We start from the raw sequence: 16,377 nt of genomic DNA on the forward strand, positions 1-16,377 counted from the left end.
AGTCAATTGCTGTTCTCTCGTCACAATAAGTAACTCTGCCTTTTAAAACGTGTTGTATTCAGAAACATACTCCACAAATTGGTGAGTCCTCAAGACGTAGCGGGACAGAGGGCAGTAGCGTCCCGGAGACAGTCCAGAGACGCCTGATCCCGTCTCTGTGGTCGGAACTAGGGTCGCCACGGAAGCACAGTTAGCTTCACGCAAGACAGCTAATTTTGTGGTGCTTCCAGCAACTCTGCCTCCCAACAGCTTGTGACATTCTGCCTCAACAGCGAGGAAACATCTCATAAAGGGACAGCACATGTTTACGCAGTTTGTCCCTGACACGCTTCCGTGCCTGCAAGGTCAGCTTCCTCGCTTTTTAAGGTGAAGACGAGTCCTAGTACATGGCAGAATGCTACATCCTTTCCCTGCTTACTGAGATTCATCAGGGATTTCTGAATCATCTGAAGCAATTTCTGTGCGGGGTACATGTGTGAAATCGCTTAGAAGGCACAGAGGGCATTGGAGCAGATAAGAAAAATTGTTCCCTCTCTTGTGACTCATTCCCACTAGTGCCTTCATAATCGCATACACATGTACACTGTAGGCCTTAACATTTGGTGGGCGTATCCTGAGGACAAGGCAACTGAAAACGATTGAGCACCCATGGCAATCCCCCTTCTGAGACCTGTCAGTGTACACAGGAATAATATTGTGCTTCCTGAGTCAAATATTCTGAGAAAGGATTTAGGAACGACACTACCTTTTTTTCAGTTCGCCACATTCAAGTTAACACTGGGAGTAAAACATTAGCCGGCCGGGGTGGTCGAGCGGTTCTAGGCACTACAGTTTGGAACCGCACGACCACTATGTCGCAGGTTCGAATCCTGCCTCGAGCATGAATGTGTGTGATGTCCTTAAGTTAGTTAGGTTTAAGTAGTTCTAAGTTCTAGGGGACTGATGACCTCAGAAGTTAAGTCCCATAGTGCTCAGAGCCATTTGAAGTAAAACATTACTATTTTTCACATCAGTCTGTAAAACGATGCTCATTGCACGAATCACATAGGCCATTCTCGCTCTAGGATCTTCTTCTTCACCTCAAGGAGTACGCTCATAACCTATTACGTCTTCACAAAAATTACCTTTTCCTTAGTCTTTCTCTATCTCTCTTTCCTACAGGTTCATAGTCTATTATATGTCTGACTATTCTTTCTTTCCTTACCCTTTCAGTATGCATCTTCCATTATGTTAATCTCCTTCTCTATTCTTTCATTCATGCAGAATATATTTAATTCTTTTTTTTAGGAATTCTTTATTTTTTTCTCTCAGAGTACACCCTTTTACTTTCCTTAAAAACTTCATTTAAGCCGGCAGTGTCGTTCTTTGGTCTTTCTTAGTTATTGTCCAGTTCTCACCTCCGTATGTGAGCAAAGGAGTTGCCATTACTTTGTAGAGTTCTCTCTTCGTATCTTTCTTTGCTTTATTGGCTAATGTACTAGGTATAGGACCACGTACCATTTGAAATTTATTTAACTTATTGGAAATTTCATTATCATGTTCTTAACTTATAACACATCGTGATAGCTGGAAGTGAGATACCTGTTCAACTGATTTTCCATTAAGTATCTAAGAACGTACTCGGTGTTTTCCTCTAAAAGACATAACTTTGCTTTTATTTCCCGATATTTTCAAGTTTATCTATTAAGTCCAAACGGTATAGAGCAAACTGTAAATCATCCTCCGCCTTTTGTAAAATTATTTGGTCAACAGCAAGGAGTACATTATTTAAATTTATGTTTCTAGGAATTAATTTTATTCCTGGGTTAACTTTTTGTTTCCACTGGCTAAGAAAGTCCTCACTACATGTATTAAATAAAGTGGATGCGAGACTACACCCTAGCTGTACTCCTCTGTTAAATGGTATTGGTCCTTTTCTCTCTTTGCCTGTATTAATTGAAATTTCGTTACCTAAATGCAAACCTTTCATCACTTGTATTAAATGTTTCGGATAACCTCGCCGTTCCATTATATTTCACAGCATGTACGTATTGGCTCTACCGAAGGCTTTTCCTTAATCTACAAATGCAATATGAGTTTCCAAATTACGTGCTCGTCTCTTTCGAATTATCTGACGCATTGTTGTAATACTTTCAGTACATGATCGTCCATTTCTAAAACCATTTTGTTCATCCAATAACAGGGTGTGAGCTATTCTTTCCAATCTGTTAGTGATTATTTGTGTATATAATTTATACCAAGTGATCAACGAACTTATTCCTCTGTAGCTTCCAGAGGTATCTCCTATTCCTTTCTTGTAGAGTGATATTGCTTCTGCCACTCTCCAGGAATCAGGTATCATCTTCAATTTCCAACATCCATTTAGCAAACGCAGTAGCCTCAGTTCTAACATTAATTCCCCACATTTTATGAGTTTTGTACTAATATTATCAGGTCCTGGTGCCTTTGTGTTCTTCATCTACTCTAATTCCTCTTGTATCTCCTGCAATGTAATTTTGTCTCCTTACGATACTGCACTAGGATAATTATTAAAAATTTCTTCCATGGCTGAGTGAGTAACATCATGGTATTCAGGTCATTGGGTTATGAACGATCTTTCACACCATGAAGAGTTGCCGCCTGATACTGAGTGGTAGTTCACAAGCCTCAGCACAAATGCTGGGTGTAGGACTGTTCCTTGTGGCCAGCATCAATCCCTCATAATGAACCGCACAGAAACTCTTAAAAGTACAATGAGGTGCAAACAATCCTGTTGGAAGAACATCCCCAACTGAGCATTATAGCAGAGGCTGAAAATACCGCTTCAGATGTAAATTACTTTATTTTCACACGACCGGTTTCGGACTCTTATAAGCCCATCCTCAGGTGTCGTAGCTGTGCTGTGAGGGCAGAGCTCACAGGCAGCACACAGCGCCTGGTACATGCGGCACTGGGGATCACAGCACAGCTACGACACCTGAGGATGGGCTTATAAGAGTCCGAAACCGGTCGTGTGAAAATAAAACAATTTACATCTGAAGCGGTATTTTCAACCTCTGCTGCAATGAGGTGAAAGGTGAAAGCCTGCTTTTCTTTTAGTAAAGCACAACCTATTAAAAATCTAATACGGATTAGCGTCAAACGTTTTATTTACTTAACAGGTACGACTCAGTAAGAGTGTTATCTTAATAGCTATGTTAAATACCGCCTGTGTGTAGTGAAATGTGTATAACTATGGATGGATATTACTTCGACGGCGTGAAGAAATTTAGTATTCACGTTTTCGACTTCCTCTGTTTTATGGCGCAGTTCACGAGCCCTTTATATGGACCTTTTATAGCAGAGCCATACGGAGCTAGTTTCAGTATCCCTGCACTTAAGTACCTTCCAGCACTTAACAATGTGGTGCGACACGTGTGCTGACACCAGCTACGTAAACAGTTGATGGTGTAAGCAAACAACTGCCCACACTCTCATTCTGTTCTAGGAATGACAAGTTTCTTTTGTTCAGCGACCAGAATGTTACAACCTATTCAAGCACATGTTTGAGCCCCTCTAATGATGTTATTTAATGAAGAAAGAAACTAAAAACATAGGCATTCATTTCTGTGTCCTAACTGCCATGTAAAACAAAGCTCCTGAAAATCCATGCATCTCTCACATTAGGTCTTCCGAGCGTTATGTTCACTATTCCTGCTACATTCTGCTGTAAAATATCGACAGCATTTTTTACGATAGCAACTGCACATTGAACGTCCGTTACTTGTGCAAAGTTCAGTTAGGGACAATCGACCCTTCCCCACTTTTACATACGCTGTAACCGAAAGTTACCGATGAATGCAACTGCTGCCGTTCTTCGTGTTGGTCTATATCTTGAAAGGTACGAACAGACCACAAGCATATGACTTTTAGTACTGTTCGTCGTTCCTCAGTGGCGCAGTTGAGGTATATTTTTCTGAATGGCATCAGTAGACATTTTCAGGTATATTGATGTTAAATAAAGCAAGATTAATCTAGATCTCAGTTTGTTGGTTAGAGGAAATTAATATTGTACATTCAAGAAAAATTTTTATTTGTAACTACACGCAGCTGCTGTGGTAACCATCCATTGACTTATACCCAAGGAGAGAATCAATATTTTCTCACCCATCACATTCCAGGATGGGAATAAAGTTACAGTGTTTTGTTAGACGTCTTTCTTTGCCAATACCAGGTTATCATGAGTGTAAAGCTCTATTTACATGTCTGCCCCAAGATTTTATGATGAGTTCAGGGAAATTTTCAGGTTTCTGCTTTCTTTTGTATCGTACTACAGTTCCTTCCAGTGTTTATATGACTAGAGCTACTGCTTGAAGTTACACTGTTCAGGATTATAATTCCCGAATTCTTTGCATGGCATCTAGCAAGACTGATGTCCACCTACCACACTGTTTCGCCACTTATAAGTTCCAGGATGAAGTTTCTTTTTGGATAAGTTTTTATGATTATTTGGTTAGAGGAAATTAATATTGTACATTCAAGAAAAATTTTAAATGTCAGTCATTTCACCTCCCTGTTTTGTAGAAACCGTGAGATAAATACACCTGTGCTAAAATAAACACTAATGCAGATGTTCTTTACACTTAATTTGTGAACTAGTTACGTGTCCTATAGATCGTACTCAGTTCCAAGTTGTGATTTGGAACTTGTTAACTGACCGTAGTTGCACACGTTTCTTAAAACAATATGTTTATGTGGCTATTATTACATGATTTCTCCTGTTAAAGGTTTCATCAATACACATCAAGTAGCTTACAACCTTTTACCTCCTTAATTTATCATAGAAGATTAGTTGTCGTTGGAATGTCTTGTGCTATACAAAACTGAGTGACCTTTTTTATTGCAACAATGGGGAACACCTAAGTTGTTTCTCAGGCATTTTTCGTGGTATGCTGTGAATTATTTAAACATCTTAGAGTAATCTTCGAAATTATTATCCGTAAGAAGTGTCTAAAGCAAACATGTACTGAAACATAAAACTTTTCTAATAAAATGTTAGGACTGTCGAGTGTCAAATCTAAAATATAAACGATGCTCCATCTAAAATTAATCCAATCCATAGACTCTCTGGGATTAGATCCTGAGTCCGTCTTATTCAGAACTGTATAGTCGGTTTAAACTGTATACCCGGTTTAAAAAAAGAGATTAGGAAGAAATGGTGAGCGAACGCTGGAAACTTAGGAGACAGCAACGGAAGAGTAGGTACTTAAGTAGGTTCATGATTTCTGTCAAAACAAAAACTAAAAACTAAGCCAGAAAAGACGCTAGTTGCAATGGCAACAACTTACTTTATATATAACATTATGACCACTGCACCTTATTTCTTTTTATTAGGCCTCGTTTGTTTTATTGCATGCGAGGCAAAGACAACAGTGGTAGATGAAACCAGAGCGAAAATTCTTGAGTTCTCTTGGTAAACTCTTGCTTTGATATAATTGGTCCTAAATTCTCTCTAGAGTGTACTGAAAATGAGCGCTGAGGTACAGCTGAATTTCTAGTGGCTGATGATGATGCGTGTATTAACATATATGTATTAACATATTAGAAACTAAACAGTGAGAATAGAGATTTTTCTTAAATATTTAAGAATGGTGACTAAACCGTAATCAAAATGTTTTGTGTACACCCCTCAGAAAATTTCATTTAATTTTTTGTTGCATATCACTGCTTTAAATAGAAGGTTATTCAGAAAGAAACTGCAGCAGCCGCTCACTCTTCATGTTGTCAAATTTATTTTGTTTTCCGTTACAGATGTAAGATGTTTTCGCACTCGTCTACGGATGGTGCTAATTTAGGCTATTACGTAAAACAAATAACAGGCCTAATATCTGTTATTATTAGACGAAGAGGGAATAGAAGGTTCAGATAACATTACAGATATTCCCACAAACGTTTATATAATCTAACAAATGATTATACGAGAAATATATAATCTGAGACGTCTTGGTGTTTGCGAGGATTAAAAGTAGAAACTTTTCTGTGTTAGTGAATATCCCATCAGACATTCTAAATGTTTAATTTTAGCCATTTTGGTTAGAGAGCATCGCAAGTGTTTCCGTAAATTACACTGTACGAAATAGTGCAACCAGCCACAAGTTTTCGTTGAAATGATTTTATTGTAACTAGTTTTGCGCCTGATTTCTACAAAATCAGTTAATAACTTACTGAGGTCCTCACCAATGCTTTTACATTTAAGATAATTTTTGTGTAAACAATAGTGATGAGTATACAGAAAGCTTCAGAGATATTCGCATCTCCGGCACAGCATCTTTCGGTATAGTTAACTTGTATACAAATATACCAGTAAAAGAAAAGAAATTGAAATAACCTTCTTAAATATAAAAAGATCAGTCTACATGGAATTTAAGAGCGGGTTGAACTTCTAACCTTTGTGCTACAACACAACCACTTCAGGTTTAGTAACAAATCTGATAAAGAGGAAGAGCGTCTTCCAGTTGACAGCTGCCTAGCCTACTAGCCAGCGCATACATGAATCATTTAGAAACACCCTTTTTCAATGCCAAAATGACAATGCAGAGAAAAATTATATATTACAAACGAAATGTTGATGTTACACTATCTTATTTGATGGAATAATGGAATGAAATTAAACACCAGTACAGCGTAACAAACTCCACCAAAACATAAAATTTTCTGTTGAGCATGAAGACGGTAACGGCACAAATTTCTTAGATCTCAGAATTACTAAACACAGTAGCAAACATAAATTTAAAATAAAACCAACTACAATAGATGTCACAGTCAACACCTCGTCATTTAACCCCAAGCAACACAAAATGGCATATCATAGTGCAATGCCCAACAGAATGGAAAAAAAAATATTTTTGAACACTGATAAAACTACAAGAACTAAAAACAATTAAACTAATAGCGCAAAATACTGGTTCAGTTCTGACACATCACTAAATTTTGTAATAGAATTAAAAACAAATAAAGTTACAGAGATAGCTGTTGTTGTTGTTGTGGTCTTCAGTCCTGAGACTGATTTGATGCAGCTCTCCATGCTACTCTATCCTGTGCAAGCTTCTTCTACTGCAACCTACATCCTTCTGAATCTGCTTAGTGTATTCATCTCTTGGCCTCCGTCAACGATTTTTACCCTCCACGCTGCCCTCCGATACTAAACTGCTGATCCCTTGATGCCTCATAACATGTCCTAGTAACCGATCCCTTCTTCTAGTCAAGTTGTGCCACAAAATTCTCTTCTCCCCAATCCTATTCAATACCTCCTCATTAGTTATATGATATACCCATCTAATCTTCAGCATTGTTCTGTAGCACCACATTTCGAAAGCTTCTATTCTCTTCTTGTCCAAACTAGTTATCATCCATGTTTCACTTCCATACATGGCTACACTCCATACAAATACTTTCAGAAACGACTTCCTGACACTTAAATCTATATTCAACGTTAACAAATTTCTCTTCCTGAGAAATGCTTTCCTTGTCATTGCCAATCTACATTTTATATCCTCTCCGACCACCATCAGTTTTTTTGCTCCCCAAATAGCAAAACTCCTTTTCTACTTTGTCTCATTTCCTAATCTGATACCCTCAGCATCACCCGCCTTAATTCGACTACTTTCCATTATCCTCGTTTTGCTTTTGTTAATGTTCATCTTATATCCTCCTTTCAAGACACTATCCATTCCGTTCAACTGCTCTTCTGAGTCCTTTGCTGTCTCTGACAGAATTACAGTATCATCGGCGAACCTCAAAGTTTTTATTTCTTCTCCATGGATTTTAGTACCTACTCCGAATTTTTCTTTAGCTTCCTTCAATGCTTGCACAATATACAAATTGAATAACATCGGGGAGAGGCTATAACCCTGTCTCACTCCCTTCCCAACCACTGCTTCCCTTTCATGTCCCTCGACCCTTATAAATGCCATCTGGTTTCTGTACAAATTGTAAACAGCCTTTCGCTCCCAGTATTTCCCACCTTCAGAATTTGGAAGAGAGTATTCCAGTCAGCATTGTCAAAAGCTTTCTCTAAGCCTACAAATGCCAGAAACGTAGGTTTGCCTTTCCTTAATCTAGCTACTAAGATAAGTCGTAGGGTGAGAATTGCCTCACGTGTTCCTTCCACCTTTCTGCCTTCCCTTCTTTGCTTAGAACTGGGTTTCCATGAAAGCTCTTGATATTCATACAATTGGCTTTCTTTTCTCCAAAGGTCTCTTTGATTTTCCTGTAGGCAGTATCTATCTTACCCTTAGTGAGATGAGCTTCTACATCCTTACATTTGTCCTCTATCCATCCTTGCTTAGCCATTTTGCACTTCTAGTCGATCACATTTTTGAGACATTTGTATTCCTTTTTGCCTGCTTCATTGACTGCATTTTATATTTTCTCCTTTCATCAATTAAACTCAGTATTTCTTCTGTTGCCCAGGGATTTCTACTAGCCCTTGTCTTTTTACCTACTTGATCCTCTGCTGCCTTCACTACTTCATCTCTCAAAGCTACCCATTCTTCTTCTACTGTATTTCTTTCTCCCATTCGTGTCAATTATTCCCTTATGCTCTCCCTGAAACTCTGCACAACCTCTGGTTTTTTCAGTTTATCCAGGTCCCATCTCCTTAAATTCCCACCTTTTTGCAGTTTCTTTAGTTTTAATCTAGAGTTCATAACCAATAGATTGTGGTCAGAGTCCACATCTGCCCCTGGAAATGTCTTTCAATTTAAAACCTGGTTCCTAAATCTCTGTCTTACCATTCTATAATCTATCTGAAACCTGTCAGTATCTCCAGGCTTCTTCCACGCTTTTATGATTCTTGAACCAAGTGTTAGCTATGATTAAGCTGTGCTCTGTGCAAAATTCTACAAGGCGGCTTCCTCTTTCATTTCTTAGCCCGCTGCCCCCCAAGAACCATGGACCTTGCCGTTGGTGGGGAGGCTTGCGTGCCTCAGCGATACAGATAGCCGTACCGTAGGTGCAACCACAACGGAATGGTATCCGTAGAGATGCCAGACAAACGTATGGTTCCTGAAGAGGGGCAGCAGCCTTTTCAGTAGTTGCAGGGGAAAAAGTCCGGATGATTAATTGATCTGGCCTTGAAACACTAGCCAAAACGGCCTTGCTGTGCTGGGACTGCGAACGGCTAAAAGCAAGGGGAATCTAAAGCCGTAATTTTTCCCGAGGGCATGCAGCTTTACTGTATGGTTAAATTATGATGCCGTCCTCTTGGGTAAAATATTCCGGAGGTAAAATAGTCCCCCATTCGGATCCCTTAATCGAACAGGTAGGTTAGAAAATTTAAAAAGAGAAATGGATAGGTTAACGTTAGATATAGTAGGAATTAGTCAAGTTCGCTGGCAGGAGGAACGAGACTTTTGGTCAGGCGAATACAGGGTTATAAATACAAAGTCAAAAAGGGTTAATGCAGGAGTCGGTTTAACAATGAATAAAAGAAATAGGAGTTTGGGTCAGCTACTACAAACAGCATAGTGAACGCATGATTGTGTCCAAGATAGACACGAAGCTCACGCCTGCTGTAGTAGTACACGTTCATATGCCAACTAGCTCTGCATATGACGAAGAAATTGAAGAAATGTATAACAGAGATAGCTATAAGTCCAAATCAAACACCACTTTAACAGAAGTAGTTCCATAAAACACTGTGAAATGTGTTTGTATACCATTCACTGGTAAAGTGTCATATTAGACTGCTTACTTATTCAATGCCAAAAATATCAAAATCTGTTTTTCCACAAGTAATAAAATAAGAGCCAAAATTTTTCAGAACTTAAATTTAAAAAACGAAGTACACCATAGGTCTGGGATTTATAAACTGAATTTTTCTGTGTGCCCCAAAGTTTACACTGGCCAAACTTGTAGCAGTTTCAGTGTATGATACGTTGGACACAATGATGGTTTCAGGTTCAACATATCAACACAGAAACATAGAGATAAGCATCGAAGAAAAGTTAGAGATATTACATTCTACCAAAAAGGAGTGCAGATGTATTTATTAGAGGAATTAGAAATATACAACCAAATTCACGGTAAACCTGATAGCATCTTGAGTCATCAGCTAGAACTGAAAAGCAAATGTACCTCCAAAATTTCGTACAACACCTATGATTTAAAAAGATAACTGACAGAGAAAGAATTTCTTCATTGGCCATTACCAGCATCTTTCAAACCTAAACAATTAAATGTATAACCTTATAAATTATATGTACTACGAAGAAGAATCTTTACAATAACTCCAGAAGTATGCCATATCTGTACACATATCAATTTCTTTGATCTGCAGCCGATGCAAACAAATGTTCCTTTTACTTAGTTCAGTTCATTGATAAGCACGGATCGTTAAATAAAATCAAACCTCTATCTGATAATATCTTAAGAAGAGCTGTTCATTAAATGATTACAATGTATGGAGCACATGTACTGTGTAATCACAAAAGCTTTGTTACATTTTAGGACGCAAATGTACAACCTATTCAAACTTTGCAATCACACAAACCTTATTACATGTTAGGACACAGATGTAAAACTTGAAAAGAAGTCAACGCCACCGTCTGACGAATGGCTCAGGCCCGAAACTAGTAACGGTACAATAAAATCATTTAAAAAACATGTGGTTCGTTGCAGCATTTAATACAGTGTAATGCTGATGATACTGCGAAACTTTGCAGTACATTACAATCGCAGGTGGCAAAGCGAAACGGAAGGAAACCAAAAGTTACTAACAACATACTGAATGGTACTCTAATTAATAATCACATGGGTAGCACTAATTATGTACAGTAGGACGACTTTCCTGGCGCATCTGTAATAAGTTACATACATAAACCTACTTCGTGAGTCACTCTATCTACTAGTCAAAAAGTGGTTCAAATGACTCTGAGCACTATGGGACTTAACATCTGTGGTCATCAGTCCCCTAGAACTTAGAACTACTTACACCTAACTAACCTAAGCACATCACACACATTCATGCCCGAGGCAGGATTATAACATGCGACAGTAGCGGTCACGCGGTTCCAGACTGAAGCGCCTAGAACCACACGGCCACACCGGCCGGCTTTACTAGTCGAAACCAGATCAACATCCCTACAGTAGTTGCTGAGCTTGGCCTTCGCATACAATAGAAAAGCGTGGCGGGGAACTGCAGTACACAATACACTAATCAGCCAGAACATTATGACCACCGAGCTGTTATAAACCTGTGCGGGAGATAGCAGAGTCACCTGGCAAAAAGTGACTGCTGGTCAGACACACGCACAGTGCACGAAGTAACAGCGAGCGTGCTGTCCGTATGTAGAATGCCGAAGGCGAGCGATCTATCTGAGTTTTACAAGCTGCGATATGGTCGCGAATTGAACAGTGACTTCATGTCTATGGTCACAAATTTTTATGTCATCGGACTACCGGTTTCGACCTATAATGACCGTCTTCATATCTGTTTTATAAAAACATGTCGTGATATACTGGACCCACAGTGACATCGTCAAATGTTAAATACAAAATAAACGCCAGCATCGTCAAACATATACAAATAATAATAAAGAAAAGAGTTGTCGTATTAGTTGCACAACTGTTAAAAGAAACGCAACTTTTTCGAACAGTAGTGCTGCTGACAAGGCGATGTTTTTGTGGACAATATTATGGAAATGGATGTAGATGAAGATGAAATGGGAGATACGATACTGCGTAGAGGGTTTGACAGAGCACTGAAAGACCTAAGTCAAAACGAGGTCCCGGGAGTAGACAACGTTCCATTAGAACTACTGATAGCCTTGGCGGCCTGACAAAACTCTACCATCTGGTGAACAAGATGAATGAGCCAGGCGAAATACCCTAAGACTTCAAGAAGAATATAATAATTCCAATCCCAAAGAAAACAGGTGTTGACAGATGTGAAAATTACCGAACTATCAGATTAATAAGCCATGGCTTATCCCCAATGTTATTCAATCTGTATATAGAGCAAGCAGTAACGAAAACAAAAGAAAAATTCGGAGTTGGTATTAAAATCCACGGAGAAGAAATAAAAACTTTGAGGTTCACCGATGACATTGTAATTCTGTCAGGGACAGCAAAGGACCTGGAAGAGCAGCTGAATGGAATGGACAGTGTCTTGAAAGGAGGATATAAGATGAACTGCAACAAAAGCAAAACGAGGAAAATGGAATGTAGTCGAATTAAGTCGTGTGATGCTGAGGGTATTAGCTTAGGAAATGAGACACTTAAAGTAGTAAAGGAGTTTTGCTATTTGTGGAGCAAAATAACTGATGATTGTCGAAGTAGAGAGGATATAAAATGTATACTGGCAATGGAAAGGAAAGCGTTTCTGAAGAAGAGAAATTTGTTAACGTCGAGTATAGATTTAAGTGTCAGGAAGTCGTTTCTGAAGGTATTTGTATGGAGTGTAGCCATGTGTGGAAGTGAAACGTCGACGATAAATAATTTAGACAAGAAGAGAATAGAAGCTTTCGAAATGTGGTGCTACAGAAGAATGCTGAAGATTAGATGGGTAGATCACATAACTAATGAGGAGGTATTGAATACGATTGGGGAGAAGAGGAGTTTGTTGCACAACTTGACTAAAAGAAGGGATCGGTTGGTAGGACATGTTTGAAGCAGCAAGGGCAGCGTGGAGGGTAAAAATCGTAGAGGGAGACCAAGAGATGACTACATTAAGCAGATTCAGAAGGATGCACGCTGCAGTACGTACTGGGAGATGAAGAAGCTTGCGCAGGATAGAGTATCATGGAGAGCTGCATCAAACCACATATTTGACGATGCTGGCGGGATTTTGTGTTTAACTTTTGACGATGCCACTATGGCTCCAGTATATTAGGAATTGTTTTTATAAAATAGTTCTGAAGATGGTCATTATAGACCGAGCCGGTAGTCTGATGGCATAAAGAGTTGTGACTATAGACGTGAAGTAAAGGAAGCTGATTCATCTCAGTTTGAACGAGGGCGGGTTTTGAAGGCCGGAAACTGTATGACGTGTCTGATGTTCGAGGAGTGCTGCGTTGAGTGCCTTCAACACGCTGCGAAAACAAGGTAAAACCATGTCCGTAGGTCGTGGGGTTGGGCAGCTTGCCCTCATTACAGATATACGGCCGGCCGGAGTGGTCGAGCGGTTCTAGGCGCTACAGTCTGGAACCACGCGACCGCTACGGTCGCAGGTTGATATCCTGCCTCGGGCATGGATGTGTGTGATGTCCTTAGGTTAGTTAGGTTTAAGTAGTTCTAAGTTCTAGGGGACTGATGACCTCAGAAGTTAAGTCCCATAGTGCTCTGTGCCATTCATTACAGATATCGGAAGTCGTAGGCTGGGCAAACCGGTAGAAAATGACAGGAGGCAAGCTATTGCGGAACGAACTTCAGATTTTAATGCGTGGCAGGGTACAAGTGTGTCCGAACACACAATGCACGGAACATTTCTAACGATGAGCCTCCGCAGCCGAGACTCATGCGTGTGCCAATGTTAACACCACGACATCCTCAACTACGACTGAAATTGGCACGTGACCATCGGCACCGGACGTTGGTAGAGCAATTGCCCGCGAATGGCAAAGGTTCGAGTCTCGGTCTGGCACACAGTTTTAATCTGCCAGGAAGTTTCATATCAGCGCACACTCTGCTGCAGAGTGAAAATCTCATTCTGGAAACATCCCGTAGGCTGTGGCTAAGCCATGTCTCCTGCAGTATCCTTTCTTTCAGGAGTGCGATTTCTGCAAGGTTCGCAGAAGAGCTTCTGTAAAGTTTGGAAGGTAGGAGACGAGGTACTGGCAGAAGTAAAGCTGTGAGGACGAGACGTGAGTTGTGCTTGGGTAGCTCAGTTGGTAGAGCACTTGCCCGCAAAAGGCAAAGGTCCCGAGTTCGTGTCTCGGTCCGGCACACAGTTTTAATCTGCCAGGAAGTTTCATATCAGCGCGCACTCCGCTGCAGAGTGAAAATTTCATTCTGGACACCGGACGTTGGCGCGGTGGCAGAGCGTTGTATGGTCCGACGAATCTCGACACCTTTTTCACCATGCCGGTGGGAGGGCGCGAATCCGTCGCCTTCCAGGGAACAGCTCCTTGACACCTATACCGCAGACGGAGACAAACTGGCAAAGGCTCCGTTATGTTCTGTGGAACATTCAAGTGGGCGTCCATGGGTCCAGCGGAGCGTGTTAGGACAAGGAGAATCGTACACTGTGTCGAATGCCAGTTGGTGGTCTGATATGATGGTCCCCCACCTTGCCAGATCCGAAACCGATCGAATACATTTAAGATGTGAGTGTACGCGCCATCAGAGCTCATCTCCCCCTTCCAGGAATTTACGGGAATTAGGTAACGTGTGTGTGCAGGTGTGTTGGGAACTCCCTCCAGCGAAAGGCCTCACTGCTTTCATGCCACGACGCGTCGCTGCTGTTATCCGAGCCGAAGGTGGACAAACTGGCTATTAAGTAGGTGGTCGTAATGTTTTGGCTGACCAGTAATGTGTAGATTACATTTGCACGAGCCTGTCACGGCTCCACTGTGATTCATCGCGGTGTCAATGCCCTTGGGTCTGCAAGCGGCGGCGAAAGCGGTGGGACAGGTTAATCTTTCGGTGCACCCGTCGACCTTGCCTCAGAAGGCACAGAAAACGGCTGGAACATGCTAATTCGACGGATAACAGGCTGCACTTGCGGGCCATAATTTTTCCCTCACAAGGATGTATAAGCACATGTTTGGCCTTGTATGGCAGAACGTCCCTGCTGAGCTCGTGCACACAGATCTGAAACAGTATTTTTTAGGTCACTGCTAGGTCAGTCGCGGATCTGGTACGATGATTGTGACGTTAAGCACAGCTGTTATGCGCAAACCAGAATGAGCTTCCTTACTCACAGGGCCAGTATCCGCTGAGCTAATGGACACGTTCTGTGATTCACAGAAAAGTACGCGGAGAGTGCGTGGGCCTCCACATCCTGTGTCAGTTTAGATGTGAAGGGGGGGGACGGGTGCAAAGTACATCTGCAGTGCGTAGGCTTCGAATACTTGCGTCAGTTTGAATTTGAAGAGTACCTCTGCTAGAAACGGTCGAAACAGCGCTTTGTTTTTTTTTCCTTATAAAATAACGCTAACTATAAACTAAAGGGTAGTACAAAAAAAAAAAGAAAATAAATTGCCCAGGTACAAGATGGACTCGCGCCCTTACAGTAGCCTAATTCTATATATAGACTTTCCACTCACCCGAGGAATCGAGAATATCGATGATTTTTGCATGTTACCGACATTGATAAAGGCGAGATATCGGTCCCGTGAACTCCAAGACTTCCGGCAACGTTTTAATGTTGAGTTTGAAGTCGGATAACAAATGTCACAAGAAACGGTTTTCAGGTCTTTTTTCGTTTTCTTGTACCGCGAAACCTTTGCTCCTTGCCAAGCTGTATGATTGTAGGTCTACAGGAGATATTCTGCAGTTTCGTGAGTCTGCGAGTATCAGAATATGTTAAATAAATGGCCATACCTTTTAACTGCATTGACTTAGAAGATTCAGTTTTTTACACCCCCAAGGTACCATAAATCTTAGTATGTGACGTAAATTTCAGCTTGAGAGAAAGGGGTCATAAGAGATGGACGGACAGACACACCGTTGAATTATAGCTGACGATTTTTTTTCCGTGTGAAATAGCAACAAAGTGACAATTTTTTTAGTTTTTTGCTTTAGTCGGTACTGTGAAAACTTGTTCTCAGGGCACTTATGACGTTAACGCCTTTCTCGCCGCTTGGGGCGCTAGTGTCGCTCCAACAGCCAGACGGTAATAAGTTTCGCAGCAGACAGCGTCGCGCCCGCATTTGTTAGATTGCGGTGGTGCCTTTAGCTTATAAAGCCAGCCGCGCTCAGAGCCTTTGTCCCCTCCAGCTGCTGAGCGCGCTACCTGGGTTCGCAGGTGTAGTGACGTCACGCAGGTGACGTCGGCGTGACAGGGGCGAGCTGCGCGCACCTGTGGAGCGGCGCTGGCGGCCGCAGTGGCTCCTGGACTCTCACCGGACCCTCATCACACTGACATGGACGCCGAGAACAACGCCGACACCAGGTGAGTCACAGCGGTTTGTTAATCAGACTTAACATTACGTGTCGTCACTTGCCAAGTGCCGAAATACCTCGCTCGTCTAGCTGCTGAATGACGTTCCCAACGATCAGGGCGCTCATACAGCTATGTGTGAAGAAGCTGCCCGAGAGGCAAAATTAACGGCAGCCTTGACATCCAGCTAAACAGTGCTCATATTTCATAGTTCATTCAGGTTAAAAATAGCGGATCTTGGCAACAAATTTCTGAAAAAGAACAAGTGATCCGTTTTCCTCTACACTAGAAAATACATCAGATAATTACTTCCTCAA

The 16,377-nt window shown here is 41.1% G+C and overlaps 1 protein-coding gene across 2 annotated transcripts in view; it reads left to right on the forward strand.

Annotated features, from left to right (window-relative positions):
• LOC126356285 (toll-like receptor 2) overlaps positions 1-16,047 on the forward strand; it is a 497,935-nt gene extending 481,888 nt beyond the window's left edge. For both annotated transcript variants that reach the window (XM_050007162.1, XM_050007161.1), the window contains exon 12: positions 15,926-16,047. In XM_050007162.1, the coding sequence (XP_049863119.1) occupies positions 15,926-15,959 (34 nt within the window). In that variant the 3' untranslated portion in view covers positions 15,960-16,047. The remainder of the gene's footprint in view (positions 1-15,925) is intronic.
• Positions 16,048-16,377: the final 330 nt, after the last annotated feature.

Source organism: Schistocerca gregaria, chromosome 3, assembly GCF_023897955.1.
Source record: "Schistocerca gregaria isolate iqSchGreg1 chromosome 3, iqSchGreg1.2, whole genome shotgun sequence".
Lineage (NCBI taxonomy): Eukaryota > Metazoa > Arthropoda > Insecta > Orthoptera > Acrididae > Schistocerca > Schistocerca gregaria.